Here is a 12,911-nt window from a genome sequence, read left to right as displayed (position 1 = left end):
AATACAAAGGTAACCAATGTCGATGAGGGGACAAGTGGACAACAAAGTTGGAGGTAAAAGCAATCAAAAGGAGGTGATAAATAAGCCAAGATAAGGGGGTCAGAGAGAAGCATCATCAAGGATGAGATAATTGAAGAAGGATGAGAAATAAACAACATGCGGGTCAAGGATATGGTAAAATATGGCTTTTATATCGGAACAGATCTTAGAAAACGACTACTGCTATCTAGGTTGTCGTCCTACGGTCGATACAGCTCCGATACCACCTCCGTCACACCCGGTTTTAAGGACAAAACCGAATGCATAACTATACATATGCTAGGATCAAGTTTCATACATATAGTGACTTCATTAGTGAATAATCAACAACAGTATCACGAAAAGAGAACTAAAAGACTATAAAGATTATCAAAGTTATATAGCTTATTCTGGAAACGAAGGCTTTAAACTTCATAGGCAATCGATCGGGGTTATGTAGGCCTAGAACTCAGCATCATCCTCGAGAGATTTCACATCAACTTTCTCTTCTGAGCAGCAATTATAACAAGCATGAGTACACTTATGGTCAGTACTCAGTAAGTGTTGGGAATTATATGACATGAAGGCCAAAAGCAAGGAAAGGGTGACTGGCTTACTGTGATAAACAATTTTAGTTGGTCAAATTTCGGATATAAATAAGCATAACCAGAACCATAAACATGGTCCATAATTTTATTCATCTTCAAGTTCATTAATCATGTGAGGGTCCAAGCCGCTCTTAACCGTGAGCACGACTGATGCATCAGTTTTCACTCTATAGAGGTTGTACACTTTACCCACAATTTATGTCTCCCAACATGCCCGAGGTAGCTAGCCTCTTAAACACTTCCAAGGTAAGTGGTAAGGGATTAACTACGAGGTCTTTACAAAGATTCCCTAACTTAAGAAAACCAAGCTATACCCCGACGATGCAACCCCTTTTGCCCTTTCGGTAACATTGTCATAAGCTAGTGTTTCTAATTAAGTAGCCAAGACCAGAGCCATATAGTATTGTGGTTGTACTGTTTTCTTCGGTGGTTCTCTATGTTCCGTTTAAACATATGATCATGTAATTAACTACACAAAGAGGATGAACATGGATAAAACAGGTGTAGCATCATCATTGTTGTCATCATGGTTATAAATTATTCCCAAACCGGAACCAGTTATAGCAACTAAGCAGTAGCTACCTAACAGAAAGGTAAAGCCCAAGTTAGCAAAGAATGATCATAAAGACTAGGCATATCCTTAATTAGGATCCATCAGATTAAGACACATGCATGCATAAAAGAAAGTTATATTTATTATGATTATTGGGACCGAAGCATGATCAAGAAACACTTGCCTTTCTTCCAAAGAATAGTTGTTCAAAGTCTTCAACTCTTGTTCTTATAACTCTTAATCTTCAAAGCTCTTGGATTGCGCTCCTTCTAACATCACACGAGCATCGGGCACAAGCACAACAAACAAACAAAGAAGAACAACTAAGAACAGATGCACCAAACAAAAAGAAAGCTTTAAAAGAGCATAATAAGGGATAGGGCTCGTTGCTACGTTTATGAGAGCGCAAGAAATGCGGAAAATGGAGCTACGATCGAAAAGAAACAGCTATCGGAAGGTTTGCATTATAAAATAAAATAAAGGAACTATAAGCTTCATTTATTTTAATTAGAAAATAAATGGGAAGAACATTTCAAAGGAATATCTTGGATTATGATTAAATCATATTATATTTATATTTATATTTATAAAGACGAAGTAGAACTTACTCAAATTTTATTTGTGATTGTCTATGTATAAATTACACTAATTAAATAATTAATTAGAAAAGAAACGGGTGAGAGCATCTAAACGCATAACTTTATGATTCATGTTGAACTAACAAATTATGACTGAAAATATATTTAAGATTGTATTAACCAAGTTAATATTAATTATAAAAGCCGAGGTAAAGACTTAATTGGATTTTATTTAAAAAACTACATGAGAGAATATTAATCTAATTAAATCTATATTTAATTTTAAAATAGGGACTACGATACAACAACACTATTAAATGATAGCTTAGGCTAAAACAAGACTAACGCAACAAGAACATACGAAAACAGATCTAAAACGCGTAATCTACAAAAGAAACAAGGTTGCAGGGACCTTGTCGTGATTAACTATAGATTTGAAGGGCTAGCAGAAAAGATTTGCAACATACAGAAAATTGTGCTCACAAAAAGGTGAAAGTTTAGGGGTTTAGGGTTAGATCGGTACAAGATCAGGGTGGGGCTGGGTTGAAAAGATGCAATAGATCTAGAGGATTTTCTGCAGGTTTCACAAGACACAAAGAAAAATAGATTTATTACACAGTTTTTTTGGGGGGCTTAGATGCAAAAAGCTTGGGAACAGTTCCCATGGTGGCCGGTAGCACTGGCTGCTTAGATTGGCGGCGTTTCGGCGCACGGGAGAGCTCGGCGCGTGGAGGAAACGAAAGAGGAGAGGTAGGGGGTCCGATTTGATGGCTTACCCGCAGCGGCGGAGCACCGTGGTGGCCGGAATCTTGATGGGAAGGGCGGCGGCGCACTGCACAGAACATGCAGTTTCCTGGTGGTGGCGTGTGCTCGAGGGAGGGGGCATTGTAGGTGGCAGGCGGCGTTGGGTAGATGCAGGGGAGGTGGCGACGCATGAGAAGTCAAGGGGCGGCACGACTACAGGCAGCAGGGGGCGATGGGGGAGGGCGAGGGCGACAGCGAAGGGCTCGTCCCTTTGTTTCCCACGCAGGACATGGGGTGCAGATGGCCACGACGGCGGCGGCGGCGGGCTGTGCGGGAGCCGAGGAACAGCAGGAGGTTGTGAGGGAGGGGCAAAGCAGAGGGAGCACGGGGCGCGTGGAGGCTGGGTGCGCTCGATTGCTGTGCGGCGCTCATGCGGCAGCAGCCTGCGTGCAACGGGGCGAGCAGAAGGGCGCGGCTAAAAGGAAGGGCGCTCGGGGCTTAGGCCTTCATGAGGTGGAGGGGGCGCGGCTGCAGGAGGGGCGAGGAGAGGTATGGCCCTGCGATTTATAGTGGTGCGCGAGGCCTGGATGTGCGGGCCACCAGCTGCTGCGGTGTGCAGCACCCGGACTCGATCCGGCTGTTGCTGTGCGTCGGTCGAGTGGTTGGGTCCATCAGCCTTTTGTGCTGGCAAGCCGCAGAGGACCAGACCGGAGCAGATTCAACTGGTGCAGATGGGCTGGACTAAAATGGTTCGGATGAGAGCTGAAAAGAAAAGCGGGTTGGCTAGAGCTGAACGGTTTGTTCGAGCGCACGGAATAGAAAATAGAAAGATGGATCGAGCCTGCTGAAATTTCTTATACGGCGCAGATTGCCGAGGACAACAACATGAGCCATCCAATGTCGAATGAAACCAAAATGGTATGAGACGAACATCTAGCTCGGCCTGCACACGGTATATGGTCTTACGATGAGGTCGGGCTGGTAGAAGGTGAATGGGATGTTTGAGAGTACGGACCAAGAGAGATAGAGAAGCGATTGGCTAGCCACCGTGGCAAGGAAGTGAGAGGAAAACGAAGGGCGCTCAGTTGGGCTGAGATTGATTCAGGCTGATGGAAAGAATTCGGATCGCGGAGATAAGGGTAAAGAGGTAGGCAAAAAGGCTGGACTACTTTAGGAGATTGGGTTGAGTCTAGGGTTTAGAGCAATGGTGCCAGTCGCTGGATGTGACATGATGGAACATTGTTGGAAAAACATTGAAAATGAGCCACGGGGCACTGTTTTGAGCATGTATTGATCGGGGAGGAAGATTAGAGAATAGAGAACTCGAATGGGGCATCTAAGGGTGTCCAATGAAAAGAGGAAAAAAGAGGATGGTGATATAAAAGGATCGGTCCGAGTACAATGAGAAATTAAACTTCGGGAAGGAAATCTATTTTTTTTATGGCGGAACTCGAAAGATGACGAGATCAAAATGGTGGTCGAGCTCAACAACACGGTTCTACGATTTAGGTTGGATTGGGCAAAAACGAGTTGAATCCATCGTGAGAAGAAAAGGAAAAGGCTAGAAAAGTCTAGATAGATATTTTAAACCATGAAAAATATATCCTGAGGATCTGAAAAATTTTGGGAAAAAAATTCTAGATGAGTCCAAATAAAATACGTGGAGCCCATGAAAAAGATTTTGAGAACATTCCAATAAATGAATTTAGCTATAGAAAAATGAGAATATTTGTCCGAAAAATTCTGAAATTTTTTTAAAAAATTCTAAAGAATAAATATATTTTAAAAGATATTTATATTTGAAAATTAAATATTTTAGGGTGCGACAATTTTGATGCTAGAAAGTCTTATCTCTAACTTTAAAAAACAATAACAAATTACTAGAACCTTCGAAGTTGGAATCGCCCTGCTCTAACCTTCTAGCTCGGCCCAGCCCACCAGACGGCCGCCCTGAAATTGAAACCCATCCGGGAGCCCCTCGTCCTTCCTCCGCTCTCCAGACTCCGTCAGGTAACAATGGCATCCGGGAGCCCCTCGCGTTCCCAGCCACCGCCGCTGCCGCCGCCGGCGGAACCCCAAGCACTGCCCGCCCCCACCACCATACGCGCCCTCTCCGATGACCTCCTTCGCGAGATCTTCCTCCGCCTGCCGTCCCTCCCTTCCCTCGTCCGCGCCGCCCTCACCTGCCGCGCCTTCCTCGCCGCCGTCTGCTCCTCCCCCGCCTTCCGCCGCCGCTTCCGCGCGCTTCACCCGCCCCCTCTCCTCGGCTTCTTCGTCAGCGCCAATGGCACCGAAATGCACTCCTTCATGCCCATCCGCCGCCGCTCCGACCCGGACCACGCCGCCGCCATCCGCGGCATCGATGTCTTCCTCACCCGCGTCCCCTGCGACGACGACGTCTTCCCCGGGTGGCACATAAGCGAGTGCCGCGGCGGCTGTATCCTCCTCGTTAACTGGGAATCCAAGCAGATCGGCTCCTACAACCCCCTCACCCAGGCCCTGGATCTCCTCCCGATGCCGCCTGACGACATCTCCAAAGGCCACCGCGGCAAGTTCATCCCTATGCGTTACTTCTTGCTTTCCTCCGACGACGAGGCGCCCGACAGGTCATCGTTCCGCGTGGTCTACTCCTGCCACGACAAGTCGCGGGTTCGCGCCACCGTCTACTCGTCGGCCACCAGGAAGTGGCAAATTCTCCCCTGGTCGGAGCCTGCGCCGGCGCAGCCGGCGAGCGGCAAGTACTGGCTTCTCGCGGGCACGCAGGTGAATGGGTTCCTGTGCTGGTCGCACTCCTGGCATGCCTACATCGTGCTTCTGGACACCGCGGCGCTGCAATTCTCCTTCATCGATCTGCCGGAGGATTTGAAGGGGCAAAGCCACCTTTACATGATTGGGGATACCAAGGATGGGAAGCTCTGCATTGTTGCCGCAATAGAATTCACACTGTTTATTTGGTTCCGAAGAGCAGATGCTGACGGTGTTGACAGGTGGATGCTTGAAAGTATGATCCGGTTGGATAGAGAGGTTCTTCGGGCGACCAAGGGCTCAAGGGAGGAACATGAAGAGCTCAAAGTGTTCGCCATTCTGGATGGAATTGTATACATGTCGACTTATGAGACATTCAGAGATGCAACTTTACCTTGTTGGTACTTATCCTTCTGCCTGGAAACTAGGAATCTGGAAAAGCTCTTTTTTGGTAAAACTGATGGCCACATGCATCCATACATCATGGCGTGGCCTTCTTCTTTAGTAGGTAACAATTTGGGCCCTTGACTTGGAGGTGCTTGTTAAGTGTGGAACTGGTTATGGTAACCTTGGAGGAAGGCGAAAACTACAGTTGCTAAGTACTCATTTTATTGTACTCTTATATTGAGTTATTGACATCTATTTTGTTTCATTTAATGGTGGCAATTGTTCTTAAATAAATTGTAGAGTAATATTAATGTCATACCAAGTTTTTGTCTAGCGTTAGTAGTTCGTTCACTTACCTTACAGTGCACCAATAGCACTATTTATTCTCGCATATTAGAACAATTACCTTGTTTCTGCATAGTCTCTGGAAAGCACCAGGCCCTGCTGTTGATTAATGTTTGTGTGACAGGAGAAACAGTAACGGAATATAGTATAAGAGTTTAAGAATTAATTCCAGAATAGAATGCAATGTTTATACTGTGCAGATTTCTTACACCCTCTGGCTACTATCCTTTGTAACCAGCCCTAGGTAAAAATGATATTATGTCGATGGAACCACAAGACAATTATAATCCTTTGAGCAAATACTTCCATGCACACTGCATTTGAGGCTCAACCCCCAATATGCTTTGACAGCTTTTGAATATGTGCAAGATTATATTGCCTGTATTTTCTTTAGTCCTGGTAATATCACTGCAAATGTGTGTTTTCTTTCGGCATAAAATATTTCTTAAGTTATGAAAAATCAACAATGGATCTTACTGAAACTAGAATTCAGATTTTAGCTTCAGCTTCACCTGTTTCACGCAAATCGAGACACTGTAGCATGATGCTGTTTCATAAGCTTGTGCTAAAATGAACTAGAAACTAGGCGAAGCCAGGTTTTCTACCTTCACCGGCTTCAGCTTCACTGGTGAAGCCGTTTTGGCATAAGCTATGCCAAACGGGGCCTTAGTTGTACGCTTTGAAGATGGTGTATATGTGACCAGAATGATTTCTGGTTTCAAATCAGAGCCTATGGGAGAAAGATTTTGAGCATACACTTTAGTTTTTATGTCGATATGTAGCTTGCAAGATATATGTTTAGATATTAATGGTCTCATATCAATTTAATTATGTGCTATGACATTATATTAGCTCCTGAGTGCATCGAGTTGTTAGTAAATTGTATTAGCATGAAGTTTGGTTTTCTTAAATCTAATGCATTCATAGTGAGAAGCCTTTACATATCATGTTTTGTGAAAATTATAGTACATGGAACCTAATGTTTGCCAGCTGCATCGAAGGAACTCTCTTAATTTCGTTTGCTTTGTATAGTACTTTTCTTATAGCACTGTGCTGCAAATACTTGTGGTTCAAGACTTTTAGTCTATTTATTAACTCCTGAGTTCTGACTGTGGACAACGTCATCACCTGAAAATTTAGAAAATTGTTCCAACCATTTTGAGATGAATTTTTTTTCAGGCTTTAGCGAAATATTTGTTTCGAGTATTGAAACATTGTTTTATGTACCTATTGATTGAATATTTGTCTTATGATGTCCTTTTATTTATTCAAGCATTCTAATTTATTCTGGAAAAGGAAAATGCAAGTGTTCCCTTGCGTACCATTTCATTTTACCCAAGGTGAGCAAGGTCCATAGTTGAAACTAATATTTAATTTGCAATTTTGTTTCCTATATATATTCTCACAGGCTGGAAGCATTCATGATAAATATGAATTACTAGGATCACAATATAAAGATTTAGGTTGTTTTATTTTTTTCTTGGATAAGGAGATAATGTCTAAAATTTTTCCTCTGATTTTCTGTATTGAATCATTATTGATGTGCCTTGAATCCACTTATTGCTTTTGTTAATTGTTATATATATGAGTAGGCAAAGTTAAAACTGAAAGAATTTTACAATGATCCACTCTAATCATGCATTACTCCATTAGTAAGATACTCCATCAGTTGTGCTGATCATTACTTGATGCCCTTTGCATTTAGCTTTGAGATCCATAAGCATTGTTTGAGTCATATAGTCAGGTGGGCTAGATCTTCTGTTTGCTGCAGGAAAGCAGAAGCCAAGAGATGGAAATGGAAAGAAAATGATTAACAAATTCAGAAGCTACAAAGGCGGCATAGGAAATCACAGACTGATATGGTTCGTAGAGGAATGAACATAAGAGTTGTGAATTGTAATGCAGAGGGTGAGCTGTAGTTCTCGCCGAGTCAAGGATTGTTCCCAGCTGGCTCGATCTTGATGAATGGAAGCTTGTAGTTGCATCACATTGGATTCTAGTAAAGAGATGGGCCTTCTTGTCTGATCTCAGCGTCAACAGAAATGCAGGAAACGCTTCTTCTCGCCCGAGTCACTAGCAATCTAGCATTATGTCTCAGGAAAACCATTAGCGACCTTTACAGATGAGGAGGCAGGTCTCCTTTGTTCCTGCTGCTGTCAGGCGGCTGATACTTGGCAGCCATTGCTATGTTCTCCAGCATGGTTCAACACACCTACCAGTAGATGCTCCCGACAACCGAGATTCTTTGGATTATAAAATCTTGAAACTATTAAGGTAAAATGACCAATAAAATCAAAGGTCCATTACTTTCTCTTTCCTGATACCGCCTATTCTCAAAATGGAACCAATTGCGTGAAATATTTTTGATGGGATCTGGTTTGTACATATCCTTAACTCTGCATGAGCATATGCTTCCCTCTACAACTTTATTTTATAGACCTTATGATAGCGTGAGCAGAAACAAATTCAGCAAATGGCAAGGCATGCCAGATGGGATCGAGGATATAAACATGAGAAACAATGAAAGGGATCAGTAAAGGTAGGTGGATACATGTGTTCAGCGAGGCAACCGAGGGATTGACCTGTGTGACAATGGAGGAGTAAATTACAGTGTGTGATTATTGCTGTGTTTAATTACATAGAATAACTCAGACACTCACAACACATACGCACGCTTACCTCTATGAATACACGTACGCAAACTCTATCTCTATGAGCATCTTTGAACACTGAGCCCGTAAATCCTCAAGATTGATGAAGTTATCATAGACACCTCGCTGTTGACGGGAACATCGCCTACCACTAAAAGTCCAACGCCGTTAAATCCTAGAAAATTCGCTCCCATGCGAAGTCGAACCTAGGATCTGAGATGCTACCGAGACTCTCTTGTAACTACTAGGTTACATGCTCTTTCGCGCTGTTGGTTTGTATTGATGCTGCACAATTATGCATTTATAAGCATCATAAAAAGTGGCAACCGAGGTATCCTTACCCATTCCATCGTGATAAGGCAGCGATAACAAGCAATTTCAACTAATCACCTTGTTCCTGCTGCTGTCACTCGACCTTCTGTGCTGCTGCTGAAAATACTGAGGGACTTTCTTGCTAGGAGAAACATCTCGGATGTTCATACACGGCGACAATCCAAGATACCGAGTCTAAGACTAGCGTACCAAATGTCACTGTAACACCCTAATTTTTAATTTAGGAAGCTAAATAAATTTTGCTAGATTATTTGCAGGGTCTCTAAGATTTTTATTCAATTTATTTTTGATTTTAGAACATTTACCATGAATTATAAATAATCTACTTAGCTATAAAAAGAATTATAAGAAAAATAGGTTTTAAGCATTAATGCTGCATTACATTGTTTTATTTGTTGGGTTCAGTGAATTTAAATTCCTAAATTTGAATTTAATTGAATTGTGCTTCTCCCTTTATTTCAAAAACCTTTCTTTTTTTCCTTTGCTTCCCCTCTCTTTCTTTCTTTTGGCCCGGCCCAATCTCTCTTTTTTCTCTCTTTTCCCTCTCTTTTCTCTTTCTCTCTCCCCGCGCACCCCAACCTAGCTCACCCTCTCCTTTCTCCTTTTCTCTCCTGCGCGGCCCAACCCGCTTGGCCCAGGCCGACCCAACCGCCTCCCTCTCCCGGTCTACCCCGCCTCTCCTCTCCTCCCCTCCCTCTCTCTGCCGCCGACAGGCGGGCCCCACCTGTCGGGGCCTTCCCCTTCCCCCCACTGAGTCGGACTCGAGCTCGAGTCTGACCCGGCCCCCCTCTCCCCGCGCCACCTTGGCCCGCATGCCAGGCTCTTGGTCGCCCCTATATAAGCGCCACCAGGACCCCCCTGACCCCATCGAGTTGCAGCCGCCGCCTCCACATTGCCTAAACTGTACCCTAGCCGCGCCGAGCTCGCCGCCGCCGCACCTCGATCGCTGTGGTCTCGCCGCCTCGTCACCTCCCCTCGACGACAAGCCACCGCCAAAGCTTCACCGTGCGGTAAGGACCACGCCGGTACCTTTTTTCCCTCTCTCTCGCTCCCTTGCCACAACGATTTCTCACCGGCGTACCGCCGCGCCCCCTCACCGCTGTTCGCATCCGCCGCTGCGTGAAAACTCTGAGCCGACCCTGCCATCAACATCCCCGAAGTGCCCTCTTTCCCCTTGGCCAACCCACGCTCGAAACCGAGGTCGGACGTTCGATTTCAAGCATGTCCGGCGAGGCGCCGCTGCCCTCGCTTATTGCCGGCAACCCGCACCGCCGCCCGTTCCGTCCGACTTGATCTGCACCGTCGAATCCAGACCGACGGTGTAGATCCAATCTACACCCCTATTCAAAACCCAGCATACCGGTCAACCCTAGCCTGTTTTCAAAAAGGCCCCTCTATTTTTATGAAATCAACCAGCACTCCATGCTAGTTCAAAAGTATTTGCAAAACAGTCCTTTTTCTAAAATCTAACCCGCCATCCAAATCTCTCTGTTTTCAAATCTAAACCCTAGATTTTAGGTTTGTTTATGTTTTATCCCTTGATTTTTTCATTCAGAGCCCTTTTTATTTCAAATCTTTTACAAATAAGCCCCTGGAACCATGTTTTAGCCGTAACTTCTCCGTTTTAACTCCATTCTCATTGATTCTTGCGCTCACGCGATCCTTGTGACGTGTACAGTACCTTTATAACCTTGTTTTGTTCTGTTTATATTGTTTGGTGTACTGTTTCTTATTTGTTGTCCTTGTTTGCTTGTATGAACTTGTGTGGTGTGATAGACGGTGCGCGATTCGAGGATCCACAAGACCAAGGCTTTGCAGACGCCCCTGAGCAGCAGTGCTTTGAGGAAGGCAAGTGGTCTTTGATCATATTTTGGTCCCAATAATTTTCAATACACACACATTTACTTTATATGCATGCATGTGTCTATAATTTGATGGATTCCAAACTAAGGACATGCCTAGTTTCCATTGTACTTCCTTGATTAAACCTGAGTTGTTTTACTTTATGTTGTAGCTATGCTAGTTGCTCATCTACTTAGACTTTGGTTGGTTAACTTAGAAATAATGCTACACTTGTTTTTACTTCATGTTCTGGAATACTTTATGGTGTTAATTACAAGATCGTTACTTTAATTGGAACATGGAGAACTGTCGGTGTTTTACTGCCACGCGCACCGAGGGATACCCCCGAGGTGGTGAGTTTGTAGGTAGGGTCTCGCCGAGATCAGGAACTCGAAAGTGCAAAGGAACACAAGGTTTAGACAGGTTCGGGCCACCGAGAGTGTAATACCCTACGTCCTGTGTGGTTTGCATTGCCTTTGATGGTGATTGTCCCCGAGGGAGTCCCTATCCGCCCTTATATAGTCTGGGGGGACAGGTTTACATGGAAGCTCTAGTCGACAAGCCCATGAGTCCTACCCGAGTACTTCTCGGGTAGTTTCCTATCGTGTCCGACTAGTTTCACTACTATACGAGTAGTCCTACTACACTACGAGTAGGTACAATAGATGTAGGACGTGGGCCATATCCCATCCCATATCCCAAGAGAAGTATGCCACGTGTACAGTCCCGTGTACCCGGGTCTGATAAGCCCCCGAGCTCTTTGTAGCCGAGTACTGCAGGCGTCCTAGTACTTTTGAAGGCGTCTTCGAGTCCTCCTGAACTTCATCTTGAAGGTGTCCTCCGAGTACTTCCTTGGCTACGTCGAGGCTGTGTGGTGCTCATACCCCGAGTCGTTGTCCAGTCTTCTTTATATGGGGTGCGATTAAACTCGCACTCTATATGGAGTAGCCCCTGAGCCTTAGGTTGACTCACAGAATCAGGCTGAGGGTCAATTTAATCTTGAGTCTTCTGTCCTTATCTTCCAGCAGATTTGAAAAATAAGTCCCTGATGACACGTGTCCCGTAGCCCCCGAGCCTTGAATTTAAATCCCCAAGTTTTGGAATAAAGGATCCAAACAATCGTGGCATGCAATATATATGACGGTAAAGATTTGATGGTGAACACGGGCAAATTGATGTAGTAAATTTTGAAACCTCTTTTTTCGGGATGAATTCCCTAAAAAAATGGTGAAACAAATAACATCCGCAACAAACACTCAAAATTACCTCTCAAAACAATATTTGTGACCTGAGCCAATGACTAAATAAGACCTCTGGGTAATAATTTGAACAAACCCCTTATTTCGGAATAACATCCCTGAAATAATGGTTAACAAACTTTTGCCTAGGATAAATCTTAAAAAGCCTCTTGGATCGGGTATTGTCGAGTAAGTTTACAGCGTCCAGTTGTTGAAACATGAGAGCTGTCCCTTGAGGCACGCTGAGTGCCTTGTCCCATCAAGCCCCCGAGCTAGGAGCTAGATGATAAGCATAAAGTAGACGTAGCAGAACGGTGGCGCTAGCCCCCCGAGCCTAGGCATTGGGCAAGTAGCCGCTGAGTCTTGAATAGTCGATGAAGCTATCTAGTCGGAGGCGATCCCGACTAGGATTGTAGTCAAGATGAGTAGTCGAACATGTGTAGAACTAGTCGTAAACTAGTAAACTTCTTGATATGGAGCGAGGCCCCTTCAATAACATAGTATACAAGTCGAAGACTAGTAATATGTCACTAGAAATAAGGGAGCAAGGCCCCTTTAGCAAACTTGCGTGTAGTACCAGCCGTAAACCGGTAGAACAGCGTTGTACTGGAAGTACGAGCGCAAGGCCCCTTCAGTAACCCAAGATACTAGTCGGAAACTAGTAATTAGTTACTGGAAGTATGAGAGCGAGATCCCTTCAGTAAACTTGTGCATAGTACCAGTCGTAAACCGGTAGAACGGCATTGTACTGGCAGTATCAATCTCCAGGGACCAATAGAAAATATCCCCAGTTGATCAAGGATGAAACCGACATAGATGTTCAATATTCCAAGAATTTGGTACCTCCTGACCATCAGGGTACTGTAAGT

At 44.4% G+C, this 12,911-nt stretch overlaps 1 protein-coding gene across 1 annotated transcript; it reads left to right on the top strand.

The window, feature by feature from the left end:
- The first annotated feature begins 4,510 nt into the window (after positions 1-4,510).
- Positions 4,511-8,001, top strand: LOC112896433. Its single transcript, XM_025964399.1, has one exon. The coding sequence runs from the start codon at positions 4,518-4,520 to the stop codon at positions 5,772-5,774; it is 1,257 nt and encodes a 418-aa protein (XP_025820184.1). The 5' UTR covers positions 4,511-4,517; the 3' UTR covers positions 5,775-8,001.
- The last annotated feature ends 4,910 nt before the right edge of the window (positions 8,002-12,911 follow it).

Source organism: Panicum hallii, chromosome 6, assembly GCF_002211085.1.
Source record: "Panicum hallii strain FIL2 chromosome 6, PHallii_v3.1, whole genome shotgun sequence".
In the NCBI taxonomy this organism is placed as follows: domain Eukaryota; kingdom Viridiplantae; phylum Streptophyta; class Magnoliopsida; order Poales; family Poaceae; genus Panicum; species Panicum hallii.
Note: the sequence above shows the minus strand (reverse complement) of the source record. Positions and strands in the feature narration are given on the sequence as shown.

Coding starts and splice junctions, on each gene's coding strand:
- LOC112896433 (XM_025964399.1), top strand. CDS start 4,518: ATGGCATCCGGGAGCCCCTCGCGTTCCCAGCCACCGCCGCTGCCGCCG.